Consider the following 13827-nt stretch of genomic DNA (forward strand, 5'->3'; position numbering starts at 1 on the left):
CCGGTGAACAGAGGTGCTGCTTGTCAACAGGCAACTGCTCGAGGCTCCAGGCCGGTAGGGGGCCCATCAGGGCTCACAAACTTTAAACCAAAGCAGTGACCCAAAATGCAATTTAGGGAAAAAAAACTCCTTAAGGGGGCCAGATCATTGCCTTGCTAAGCGTTGCATGCATGATTGATGTGGAAACCAAAGTTTGTTAATGACTGTCTGAGCGAAAAAAGAAACAGGAAAAAAGTGGAGGAGGAGTACGCGTCGGGACACAGGCATGATGGTTATGATGGAGGGCCCCAGCAGACTATAGAATCACCACTGCCTGTGACCTGGTGGTTGGTGGGCACGCCCAATGTGCTTATAGGCTGTGGTCCTCTGGATGGGCGCCCTGGGTTCAGGTCTGGCCTGTGGCTCCTTTGGCAGTGGCATTTTTACTGAATAGAAGCATTGCAGGCCTAATTTTCTTAATATCTCAAATCAAATGTTTATCTGGACTTGTCAGCTCATAAAAAGTGAAACGACTCAACTCAGATAAATACACCTGCTAAGATTTGAGTTTTTGCTTTGAATATATTCCTCATGAAGGCAGGTCTGATGCTGATCTGCTGATGATTTACATAGTTCAGAGTGTGTGTGTGTGTGTGTTCTGGAAGTATATGCATCGCAGACACGCAGTGGATTAAATGCCTCTGATGTATACAGTCAGAGCTCTGCAACACGATCCTGCAAACATCCATACACACACATACCCTCCTGACCCTCCGGGCCCACAGCCAGCAGAGAAGCCTCTGACACTGGCTGCTTATTTAGGACACATTCCAACGTTAAAGGTGCTAAGTCAGTTTTAGACACACGCGGCTAATTTGTTAATGCTAAATCTGATACGCAGAGGATGCTTACCATAAACATATTTAAATTGTTTTTAGGGCTGTCAAACAATTAAAGTGGACATATTCTCCCCCTCCTCCACTTTTCAAACAGTCCCCTGTGGTCTAAATGAAACATCTGTGCTGTGCTTTGATCAAAATATAACATGAATCAAGCACCAGAGGAGGTTTGTGACCCTGTATAAACCAGTGGTGTATGTGTCTCTTTAAATGCAATGACCCCCCTGAGTTTTCCCGGTAGACATCACTCCTTCACTAGTGAGAATAAAAATGGCCGACCTGTGCAAAAGTTTTGTTCTAGTCTGGAGGTGGAGTCCATGGGTGGAGATACCAGAGGAGGGGAGGGGATTTTTTTTGTCCAGAATCCCACTGTGACATCACAAGGAGAGCACATTTGACACGGAGCATTTTTCTCTGTGTTGTAAGACTTATGTAGTACCTGCTGTTGGGGAGTTGTCAGACCACAGAGATGGAGCGCTCTGCAGAAACAGTCTTTGTTTATAAGTTATCACAAGAAATGTTTTTTGATGCATGTCCATCCAGGGCTTCCGTAACAAAGGCCAACATATTGACATTTTTTAAGTTGTGAGACATACGCTTGAGTCAACAAGAAAAAACAAAGGAGGTCTGCAAAAAGGGTTTTAGGTTTATTACATGTTCACAAACACATTAATCATGGACACTTCATGAAACACGCCTTGCAGTGTTCCTGAACTCAACGTAAGCCTCGACTGTACATTTGCACAAAACGTCAAAGTTAAACATTAAAACTTTGTCTTCCATATTTCATCTTTTCGTTTCTCCAAACCAACATTTCTCCATCTGTACATTCCCCGTTTCACTCCACATAAAAGTCCCTTCAAAATAAAAGTCATAAAACATCCTCCCTGTTTTCTCTTCCATCTACTTCCTGTGACCTTCACAATGTCCGCTCTCGGTCCGGGTGCAGACGTCCCGGGACAACACGGTGACGTTAAACAACACAAGGTCTAACCCTGAGACCTGCGGAAGAAAGTATTTACACTTTTGTACAATTTCATCTTGTAAAAATTAAGCAGTTCTTATGGAAGCCCAAAGTGGACATGCTTCCATACATTTTATTTTGCTTCATTTTTGCAACGATTAGTCGATTTCGGTTGTTTTCTCGAGATCTAGACGAAGGGCCCGTGTCCACCTGGTGATTTTTTACCAGGTGGCATGTGTGTGCTGCCAATAAAGCGCTGCACGTGCGTCCTGTCTCTATGAAAACGGCCGCTGTTTGACCGTTACTGCTCTGTTGCTTTTTTACTGCATGTTTTATATTTGAGATTTTTACCCCTTCTCTACGAGCATCAAATGGAGGATGCTCGCCCTCCTACTTCGTCTGGATGATGAGCTCGATTATAATGACGGCCTCGCCATCACAGCTCCGATCAGACACGGAGATAGGAGGATGTTTGGACACTTCGCGATCAGTAGGAGACAAAAATACAGGGATCATCATTTATTTTTGCAAAGAGCGCCAGTGACTTCAACAGCGCCCTTCTGAAAAGTTGAAAGACTTTCAGCTAAAAGCGCTTTGAGTGGAAAAGGTAGAGCGCTCAGAAAAAGGACACTGGATGCTGGGCCTCTCCTCATTGGGAACAATTGGAAAAAGAAGCAGACACTCTGAAGGAGAACACCAGACGACGGGCACTTATTTATCTTTTTATCTTGGGATAACAACGCTGGTGTCCCTCGGAAAATAAGTAAATCTCAGACATTTTCTTGAGATCTCGATAAATTCGCTCTTTGTCATGCATTGAAAAAAAAACTGTATAAGTGAAGTAACAAAGTAAAACAAGATGAGAAAACAACGGTACAACTGAACAAAATAAAATGTCTGGATATCCGTCTGCTTAGGACCACCGTAGTTCTTGTAATTTATTGCAGACTCTCCCATGCACATCAGAAAACTACAGCAACAACAAAAAAAAGAAACTATCAAAGTGCTGCAGAGCCCACAAACCAAGGCCACTGTAATAATTCAAACTTTAACCTTTTAGCAAAAACATTTTTTAATTAGACAATCCATAAAAAATGTTCACGAGTGTCATTTCCTGTCACTGCAGTGTTTATGAAAAATAAACGTTTCATGTCGGGTTGGTGGATCAAGTTTCTGAAAAAGAGAAACGATCGACTGAATATCGAAGAAGGATGGACTGTCCAGCAGATCCAGAGTCCGTTAAATATTTAAAGTACAAAACTTAAACACGTCAAAATAAAGAGTTCGACAGAAAACACAAAGGTCGTAAAAAGAAGTCATCCTCGAGGTCTCTCTTTGCCCCTCCTGCCCGGTAACAGCAAATCATTACGAATTCCTCTCATTCATACATTTGATTGGAGTAACAACAAGTTTTAAAGCATAATAAAAATCCTGTTCATGTGCAGGAAGAGAGCGTGATGAGAGTTCTCGAGGATGTCTGCGTCTACACATGTTCAACACATTTTACATGTTTCATATTTAGAAAGATGCTTAAATAACTTATAACTGGAGCAGGCAGATCAAACTAATGCTGTCATGATTCAAATCCCCCAACACAGGAGATCTTTAAAAAACTGAATTCATGATTATAAGTTCATGTGTGAAGATATCAGGCCGATATAAAAATGAAAATGAAACAAAATACAAAAAACTCAACAAGTTAAAGTAAAGAATTCTTCTGAAAAACAACAGGAAATACACATTTTATACACATCTTATACAAGTTTGAAAAGCTGAAATAGGATGTAAAGAGGCCTCCCTCTGATCCATCTCTTCCAGCTCAAGAACAGAAACAAACGTACATGATCAAAGATGCAGAGATGTCCTGCGTCCACTCAGAGATCAGCCCTGTTGGGAACAACAACAACAAATAAGACAATAAGTTTCTTTCAAATAATCTACAATTCATTTATCAGACGCTTTTATCCACAGCGAAGAACAACACGAGCGAGGATCTAGAGAGGAGGATACAACGTCAGGAAGTGCAAACAAACAGCTTTAAGTCTGATGGGACACACAGGTGCTGACAGGAAGTGACCACAGGTGCTGACAGGAAGTGACCAGAGGCAGAGCACAACATGGACAGCTGTTCTTGAGAGTTCTAATCAGAATCAAAACCATCCTAAAGATCTTCATCATCATCATGAAGGTAGGTGTTCATGAATTGCTGGGTCTTCAGTTTTTTCTTAAAGGTGCAGAGGGACACTGCAGATCGAATGGAGTTTGGTATTTCGTTCCACCACCGGGAGGCGACAGAGGAGAAGAGTCTAGACTCTTAGACCCTGTTTTTTCCGGGCAGAAAAGCGCTGGCTGTGTGCTCGGGAGTGAGATTATGTATTTCCCCAATCAGACACGGAGCGCGGAGGAGCTGGGTACAAGACACGATTTTGATTTCATGAATGATACGTGTTATCCGTAGTTAGGTGCGCAGCTGACCTGATTGACAGGTGGGCGCGGTGTAACGGTTTGTCTGGAGGTTTAAAACCCGCCTCAGCTCCAGCTCTCAGCCTGTCGTTAGGTTGACTGAAAGTTAGACTGAGACAGCATTTCCAGCATGGAGACCTCCATCGATGGGACTCCAGCGCCCCCTGCAGGAACAGACGGGTGACGACACTCAGGCTTCAAACATTCATATTTACAGTCTGCGGTTTATTCCAACAAAAGAGGGAGAATAACTTCCACTCAAAAGCTAATTTCTCAAACTTGCGGCATTCCAATTCCAGGGGGTGTGTCTCATGCTCAGATGAGAAGGGGAACTCCAAAGGCCCTGCTGCTAGGTTGCATGTTGTGTTTATGTAATCTCTGATCGGAGGCCATGGGAACCTGGCTTCTCACTCTCCCTGTCTTTAAATGACTGCTCCTATAAAAAGCCGGCCGACCCTGCAGCGACTCTGACCTGACAGGCGGCCTCTTGATGTCCGGCAGCAGCTGAAGCGGTCCCCGTGTATACAATAACAAATACCTGCCATTGCTTGACCTTTTTACTCCCGCACTAGTGCTATGTCCAACATGCAGCCACACACTCACATTCAAACACCGAGCTAATGAAGAGATGTCAGCATAATCCCCTTTATCACCGCTGTCATATCAGAATGCACCAACCAGCTCGCTGTGATGCATACTTGTATACTGCATACAAAGTTTACAATCCCACTGAGTCCGCTCCTTTGTTATACTCGTTGACTGACATCTAAAGACGAATAAATAAAATACAAAACACTGACATCTAGGGCTTTAGGGTACATGGTAAAGAGGGTGACACTAATCCACTGTATACTCAGGGGCGGAGCTAAAGGGGGAGCGAGAGGTGGCATTTGCCCCCCCTGAGAAAAGAAGTAACCACTATAGACTGTATTAAACATGAACGCTGTCTCAAACAGTTCTCACACATGCACTCCTGAAAATTTCTAGATCAGGACTGCTTCTATCTCTGTCGGTCAGGAGAGGGGGCCGGGGGGTCTCCTGAGGTAAGACGTGATGTAAAAAGAACAACGCAGAAGTGGCGGATGAAGCAACAGAGTCCTCTAAGGGGTTTTGTGCAGGTGTGAAAGCACTATCTGTGACATCACCCACTTGTTTCTGAAAAGGTGCAATAAAGGTAAATAGTGAAGTATCTAAAGGAGCTTTAATGAACATTGGATTGTCACACTGTCATGCACTTTAAATAGCTTCCTCATGCTACGTCAAGAGTCTGAGGGAGCATTATCTAATGTTTCAGTTACTTTTGAAAACTTTTTTTAAGCAGCAGAGATTAGCAGCAGTTTTAGCACAAAGTAGCAACATCAGGGAACCCAGAAGTACGACTAGAATTAGAGGAGAGGTAAAATGTGTCTTCTGTGTTTGTTTTAAGAGGGATGAAAGTTAAAGGACATCTCTTATACTCACTTTTACCATCGATCATGTGAGTCAGGGACACCTATTGAGCAGCGTTAGGAGATGTTCAGCTCAAAAACCTCCTTATTTATCTGAAACTTGCGTCAGTAAAATCCCTCGTTTCAGCCTTTGCCTGAAACATTTAATTTCAGCTGATGTCTCTTTAAGGCCCGGCTCCTCCCCACCTCATTTTAACTTTTGAATACGTTTTTCAAAATGTGTTCATGCAGTCCTTTTAACTCAGTTTTTGAATCAGCATGAGAGTTGTGTTGTCTAATTATGTGTTTTTTTAATTTCTTAATTACTGTATTTTTTAAGTGTTCTGCAGGATTTGTTTTTTAAATTTGTGCCTGTGGCTCAGTTGGTAGAGTTAGAGTCGGTCGTCTTGCATCAGCAAGATTTTATCGTGGAGTTATTTTAAATTACTCTGCCGTCTGTGAAGTTTCTTGTTCTAAATCCACTCTGATCCTGTATTTGATCATGTCTATAAACCCCTCTATTTCAGTCCTGCTCAGAACAGGCTGTTTCTGTGTCTGTACCTTTAAATGTAAATGAGCTGTGTCTGACCACGCCCCCTCACTGGGAGGGCTCGGGTGTCTTTCTCGCACCATGTCCTATTGTTTACGGTGAGAAGGCAGACTCAGAGGGCGGAACAAACACCTAGCTGTGGGAGTGTCACCCATCTGGGGGAGGGGTTACTGCCCTTTGTGATGTCATGAAGGGAAAATCTCCAAACGGCCTGTTTGAGAACACATTTTCTGAAAAGTGGAGCAGGCAGAAGACGGAGAGGATGGACTTTTCTCATCATTGGGGGGTTTGTAGACAGATCAGAGACACATATTATAGTTAGAGAAACATGGAGAAGTGGATTTTGCATCATATGTGACCTTTAAAACCTCAAAGAACAAATCACACGATCATTTTTCAACCATTCATCCTCCCTGTTCACTCAAACCTGCCTTAAAGATAAACATTCGGATCTACTCACCTGTCCAGGTAGGCTGCCGTCTATCTGTGCTCCACCACAAAGCTCATGGTAGTCCCGTCAAAAGAGGGCGGGGCGATGATCCGCGGACCCTGCTGGGAGGTGATGCTGATGACAGGCTGCTGGATGGTGGAGAACCCCTGTGTTGGCCTGCTGGTGGCGGCGGCCTGCGGTTGAAACCCGGTGGCGACCTGAGGAGACTTTCCTGTCGACATGTAGAAGGGACTCTCCATGTACAAGCCTTCCAACTGCTGCGACGAAGCCTTCTCCACGCTCTCGGCCTCCGACTGCATCGACATCTGCGACTGCACCAGTGTCCTCGTCGGGATCACGGACGGCGTCGGCATGAAGCCCGGGTAGATCATGTAGGTGTGTCCATACGCTCCTGGACTGAGGGCCAACGGTGAGATAGGCATGGGAACCGGCGTCATAGGAGGCTGCGGCATTGGCACGTCCACGTACTGGCCTGTTTCTGGGTCAAAGAGGCGCTTTGTGGTCGGCTGCACGGGAGTGTCCACCAGGTAGTAGTTTCCGGTTGTGGGATCCAGGAGCATCTTCCTCTGCGTGGCCTGGAACGGGTCCAGAGTGGGAGCGGGAGTGATTGCCGGGGAGAAGCAGTACAACTGAGGCTGATTTGCATTCATGCCCAACGGCAAAGAGTGGTAGATGGTCGCAGGAGGGATCTCAGGCGGTCGCGGCTCCATGACGATGCTGGCTCTCTTTGGGGACTGGTTGTACTCTTCATGACCCCTGGTGGTGGATCCCACCTGTCCTGTAGGGGTGGCTGGGTTGGTCTTGGTGGTGAACGTGTACACCGACGTTTTATCAGCGGATGGCGCTGGTTTCTTGGTGTTGGCGGGAGACTTTACCGGAATCGTTAGGTAGTTCTCGTTGTCTGCGCCCCAGAGATCTTGCAAGGACCTCTCTACCTCCCTTGTTTCGACTCCTTCCTGTCCACTCCGCTTTGTTTGGCTGCTTTTTAAGGACACGGGCAGCTTTGGCGACTTTGGGGTGAAACTCCTCGTGTTGAAGGGCGTTTGTGTGGCGGCATTCGGCGGATGGGTCGTCCTTGTGCTCGCAGAGGGCTTAAGACCGGAGCTGAGGCTGAACATGTTTTTGTGACCTGTGGCGTTGGCGGTTGTTTGCATGGACTTGGGAGTCTGAAAGACTTTGTCGTCTCTCCTGGGCAGGCTTGGGGACGCCGCTACAGCCGGGGGCGTCTTGTCGGCGTTGGGGTAGGAGTCTCTTCTGGCTGTCCTGTCCATGTTGAACCCTCTGACCTCCTCCTCCTCCAGTCCTTCATGGTCCTCGCTGGTGAGCAGTGAAAGAACATGGCTGTCTGTCAGCGGCCGGGGCTTGTTCTTCCTCTTCCACTCATTCCTTTCGAACACGTAGAGCTGCTCCATGGTTTTCACTGCCGCCTGGAGTTTGTCGAACGCCGCCTGGTTCGCCACCTTGGATTCAGGTTTCTTATCTGTGATATCTGATGGTTTTTCCTGCCTCTTTGAAGCCATGTTGCTTTCAATTCTCAATCCACTGCCCCCCTCTGAGGAGTTATTTGGGTTATCTATGGGTACTCTCCCTGCTGCTTTTTGCAGAACAGCGCCCTCTGGAGACGACCTGTCGAAGTCAAGCAGCTCCCCTTTAGAAATGTCTTGTTTCCCGTTGCTGTTTGTATTCACAGACTGACATTTTATCACTATAGGGGAAACAGAGTTTAGATTCCGATAGGGCATTAGCTTCTTCTGCTCTGCGTGGCTGTCAGCAGCGGATCTATTCTCGTTGTTATCCAAAGAAACAAAGTGATAGGAGCTTTTCACCAGTTTGCGCACGTCTCTCACTTGATGAATGGGCGTCTGCAACTTTCCTTTATTATCTCTAATGTCTCTAACCATGAAATGCGGCACTTTGTCTGAACACTCACCCTTCAGAGCTGCAGCCAGGGCCTGGCATTTGGAGTCGTCTGCTCTGCCGAGGCTGGCTGGGTTACAGCCTATATTAGGAGCGCGCAGTTTGGAGACACCGAACGGCTCAGTTTTATTGTCTCTGACGCTCCTCAAGTTAATTTTTATCTCCGGAGATTTAGATGTAGCCACACTCCTCGAGTCCGCGATGAATAAAGTGTTGTCAGAGTGCGGTTTTATTCCTCCTCCGTCCTCACATGGAGAGTAACTCCGGTTCTGCAGCTGCTGCCCCTCTTCTCCGTCACTGTGCAGCAGTTGGATACTTGGCACAAACAAATGTGACATTTTAATCAGTTTGCTGCTGCCCGATGAGTACCGATCCCCCTCGCCTTCTTTGTCGTTAGCTGAAGGCAGCTTCTCCTCCGGAGTTTTATGGTTTTTATGATCCTTTTGAAACTCTACCTCCTCGTCCTTCCAACATCTGAATGCGCTATTTTGGCTCCGAAGCAGCGTGCTTTTGGAAGCTTCCAATGCGCCTATTTTAGCATCGATTCCAGCTTCATTTGCCGGCTCTAAATTAGTTTCTAGTGCGGGAGCGGCCGCGTCTCGTCTCCGAGAATCGCTCTTAGTATCACATGAGCCGCTGTCAATGATGTCCCCTAATTCATCCAAGCACATTATGGTGTAGTCTGAGCTGCTCTCTGAAAACCTGGAGCTCTGTCTGTGCAGCTCCCTGCTCCCCTTCCCCCTGTGGCTGTCGCTGTCCTGGTGCACAAAGCTCGGGGAAGGCGCTTGATGCGGCTCACTTATCTCCCCTCTTTCCATCTTGCGCTCCTGCTCGAACTGCATCTTCTTAGAAATCACATTTTTAAGCAAGCTGGAGGCGAAGATGGCCTTCTTGTGTGTGTCTTCCATGGCGTTAGAGGCAGGCTTGCTGGCCCCTCTCCTCTGGCTGCTTGGCAAACTGTTGGTAACTTCATCTGTGGAACGTGATCCTGCAGAATTTTGCGCAAAGTTAGTGCGCCTTTCTCCTGCAGACATCCCCGATTTGACATTACAGCGAAAATTCAGAGTCTCTGTGAGTCTGATCACCCCACTGTGACCCTGACCGAGTTTCCCCATCAGCTCGATTTTCGACGCGCTGTGGGGGGTCCCATTCAGAGTGAAGATCTTGTTGGTGGGCGGTTTGATGCTTGCCAGTGTCAAACCTTTGTACCCTCTGCTGCCCACATTTTTGGCTATTTCAAAAGAGGCCGTGGCGTTCTGATGTGAAACTACACTTTGGTCCATTCCCTGTGACATGTTGCCATATTTCAGGTCGACAAACGTTGACCACCTGTTAATCCCCAAACCATGCTCTGATGCGGATGACTCGCTGGAGGTGCTGAAATTAATGGCATCAAAGTAAGGGTACGCCAGGCTCTTGAAGGATTTGGCTGTCAGATTGCGCACCTCCTTGTCAGCGTCGTCCAGCTCGCTGACAGCACTGGACGCACCGCTGGAGTACTCGGTGACCTCTTTTCCCCTCCTCAATTTGCGGCCAAAGTGTAAGCGTCCGGGCGCGGCTATGAAACACTTCGCCCTGTCACACAACGTCTCTGCCTTCCCATCAACTCCCCTTAACACATACCGGCTCATGTCTCCAGCGCGCCTGGCATGATAAAGAATATTTTTCTGTTCTTGGACGTTGCTGGAGTCATTTATAGCTCGAGAAGTGGTTCTGATTGACAGGTGGATCTGCCCGGCACCGTTGCCACTGCCCTGCTGCTTTGACACACTCTCATCTGAGCTGGTGAACTTGGCCGCGTCGCTCGGATCACTTTCAAGCAGAGTGCTGACTGCTGCTGCGTCCTGAGCGCGCCCCTCCGCCGCTCCATCACCATCGAATGAGGCGTAATCGACAAAAGAGTACACCTGCTGGTTGTCATCCTCGATGTCCCAGCTGGCGGAGGAGCCCACTCCGATATCGTAATCCCCCTCATGGTCAGAGAGCTCCGCGAGCTGGATCTCGTGCGTGGTAATATAGTGGGACTCGTCATCCGTTACGCACGGGACGCAGTCGTCCGAAAGCACCAAACTAACATCATCCTCCTCCTCAAAATCATCCGACTCACTCCCCCCGCTCAGATAATCGTCATCATGGAGGCAGCGTAACTCCTCTCCTCTCTCTGTCTTCTTCTTCTTCTCCTCTTGTTGCGCAATGTCGCGCTCGCTTTTGTCTTCAGATTTGAGGCAATCCTCTGACTTTGCTGTAACAGAGGGATGATCTCGTAAAGATTGTGAATGAGAGGGGTACTCCTTGAGATCTTTAGAACATCTACCAACTACAGAATTGTCTTTCTTCTTCGTTTCAACCTCAGTTTTAACCGATGACTTGTGGTTTGGCTCTGTTGCGCGCGGAGCTTCAGAGCCGCCGACAGACATTTGGTTTCTTTCATTAGATCCAAAGTCTTTCTCCCTAATTATTCCGCCCTTATCCACGTCCTCTAAGTCCAAATCCACATATTTGAGTTCGTCCTGCTTCTCCGGGGCATCCTCCTTTTGACACGCGCGCTTTCGGAGCAGATCTTTGACCTCGCGGAGATCTGCCGGTGCCGCCACGCGGCTTTGTTCAGTCTTCATGGCTCAGTCCGCACGTTTCAGTGGACATGCGGTGTGTGACTGCAGAGAAGCGGCTGAGATGGAGACCTCCAGCCCCCCCCCCCCCCCCCCCCTCCCCACCCTCCCATACCCCCAACCCACCCAACCACGGCACTCCTCAGAGTCACAGGCAGAGATGGTGCCTCGCTCCCGGTTTGACAGACACTCTGATGAGACGGAAGCGCTCCAAGTATTCCAGCTCACCGCGACATGCAGCTCAGAGCCGCGAGTCTAAAAAGGACCAGAGACATTACCAACTACTGTCTAGGCCACATGGTTCTCAAGCTGCGGTTCGCGGACCAATAGGAGCACTGAGGGCACTCCCCTTCAAATTATTCCATTGAAAATAGAAAGTTGAACTCACACTGTTTTTGTGCAGCTAATTACGAGTCATGAACTGCAAACACTCACTTTAGTTATAATCTCATGTTAGTACATCACATGACAATTACATTTAACACTTTCTAAACAGTGAAGAACAGTAGGTCCAAAAATGCAACTTCTGTACTTTTGTCTGATAGAGTATGAATCTGCTACTTCATACTTTGCCTCCGGCACATTTGAGAGGAAAATACTGAACTTTTACTTCTTTAAATCAAACTCACAGTGACAGTTACTCTGCATCGTCAGGTAGCATACTGCCAGTGGTGATTCTAGAGTCTGTATGGGCCCTAGGCTAAAATCAATTGGGGGCCCTTCAACCAGCATTCATCACCATCATGTCCCGACGATTACGCCTCTTCCTCTTCATTTCCTGTTTCTTTTTTCTCTCCTATAGACAGATAATTCCTCCTTTTCTTTTAATTTGTTGACTTTTCATAGACACACTTTGGTTTTCACATGAATAATGCAGCGCTTAGCAGGGCAACGGATCACTTTAAAGACTCACGTTAGAATTTAACCCTCTCCATCTTGGTATTTTGCATCTCAAATCATCAGCTTGTGTTGGAATCACAAAGGGGTGTGTATGTGACTCATCTCTCACTTCGTCTCTCAATACGCCTCTGCGACATTCAGATTGAAGGAGAAACGTCCCAGCGGCGTAAATATGGCGCCTTGAAACATCAGACTGAACAGGGCTTCTGATACCAAGAGGCTACATCTATTTCTCACATTATTTTTTAGCAGGTTCAATGTTTTTAGGTATTTTTTTAAATGCCAAACATTGCATAAAGAAGTTTTTGATCATTTATCAAATGTAGGAGACTCGAGTCCATATGAAGCACAGCGAGCGACCTGTTTCTGCCTGACCTACGGATAACGTTTCCCTGCAGACCGGCGGCTCACTGGCTGTTTTTAAAAATACACGTCAAAGTCAAATATAGGCACCGTGGCAAAATGTGAAAATTGCAGCTACGTTAGACGGGAAGGAATGCGCGCAGGCTTTTTGTGACACCTCAGATGACGACCGTCTGGCAAATAAACACCCAAGTGACAACAAGTCCTCAACAACACACAGCCCCCACGAGGAGGGGGCCGCCGTGCACGCCGCTGACTGCTGGAGCGCTCACAGGGGTTAGTCTGTGTCAGGGGAGGCCGGTCTGGAGTCCAGGGGCCACCAGGGGCCTCTGGGGGTGTGTGGCTCATAAGTAGGTCACATTTCATTTAACTTTTCTGGATGGAAACAGGAACGGTTGAAGAAAATCAGGCGATCCCATAATCTCTGTGCACGGCCGTTTCACATTTGTTTCCCCATTTCTTAGAGAGCTTTAGCACTACTGCCCAAGGCAAATGTCACCTCAAGGGCCAATCAAGTGTTTCTTATTGAGTCTCATCATATCTAAAATGTCCTTCAAAAGGTACGTAAAGGTCTAAAGTCTCAATCAAGACAATGGCTGTTTTTCTAAACCGCCGTACTACACGAGTAGTACGTACTGATCTGGTTAAAATGCAGTATGGGAACAAATGAGATCCTCAGGATGTCGTACTTATTCAGGAAAAATCTACAGTCTGCATCAGACCAGTCTCCCTGACGTTCTGTTTCCCACAATGCAAAGGGGCAGGTCAGAGGTCGAAATAACAGACAGCAGCATCCAATCGTAACAGAGGAAATAATCACAGTCAGACCAAACCACACAGAGAGACCACCAGTTGATTCTCTAAATCATGAAAATCTAAATGAATCACTCGTCGGTTTGTTTCAGACTGTAAGTGGACGCTACACTCAGTCGGCGTTCAACATCAGCTGGGCTGTTGTTCTACTTCCTCATTCAAAGAACGGAAACCAGCTTAGCCCGGCCCCTGTGTATTGCAGAATAACCCCCGACTGGAGGTCAGACTACAGGCTGTGATGAGATTTCTGTATCTCTGTAGATGTACAGACAGCAGTGACTACACCAACTAAGGTCTCTCTGTGTCTCCCCTCATATCTTCATCTCTGCATACTATTTCAACACTAAATGCATAAGGACCTCTAATAAGGCTTTAATGTGTGAGAGTCTACAGTGAACTTCAAACTAAAGAAATCAGAATGCAAACAGCACGAGGCATCAAGGTGAATCTCCAGCACCACGGACAGCTCATGCTCTGTTTTTATATCACTGA

At 46.9% G+C, this 13827-nt stretch overlaps 1 protein-coding gene across 1 annotated transcript; it reads right to left on the minus strand.

The window, feature by feature from the left end:
- Positions 1–1512: 1512 nt before the first annotated feature.
- Positions 1513–11280, minus strand: c23h4orf54 (chromosome 23 C4orf54 homolog). The gene is made up of 2 exons (XM_061031421.1): positions 6743–11280; positions 1513–3729 (listed from the first exon to the last, which is right to left on the minus strand). Exon 1 carries the CDS (start codon positions 11263–11265, stop codon positions 6763–6765), a length of 4503 nt encoding a protein of 1500 aa, XP_060887404.1. The 5' UTR covers positions 11266–11280; the 3' UTR covers positions 1513–3729; positions 6743–6762.
- Positions 11281–13827: the final 2547 nt, after the last annotated feature.

The sequence above is a fragment of the Labrus mixtus genome, chromosome 23, assembly GCF_963584025.1.
Source record: "Labrus mixtus chromosome 23, fLabMix1.1, whole genome shotgun sequence".
NCBI classification, from domain to species: domain Eukaryota; kingdom Metazoa; phylum Chordata; class Actinopteri; order Labriformes; family Labridae; genus Labrus; species Labrus mixtus.

Coding starts and splice junctions, on each gene's coding strand:
- c23h4orf54 (XM_061031421.1), bottom strand. CDS start 11,265: ATGAAGACTGAACAAAGCCGCGTGGCGGCACCGGCAGATCTCCGCGAG.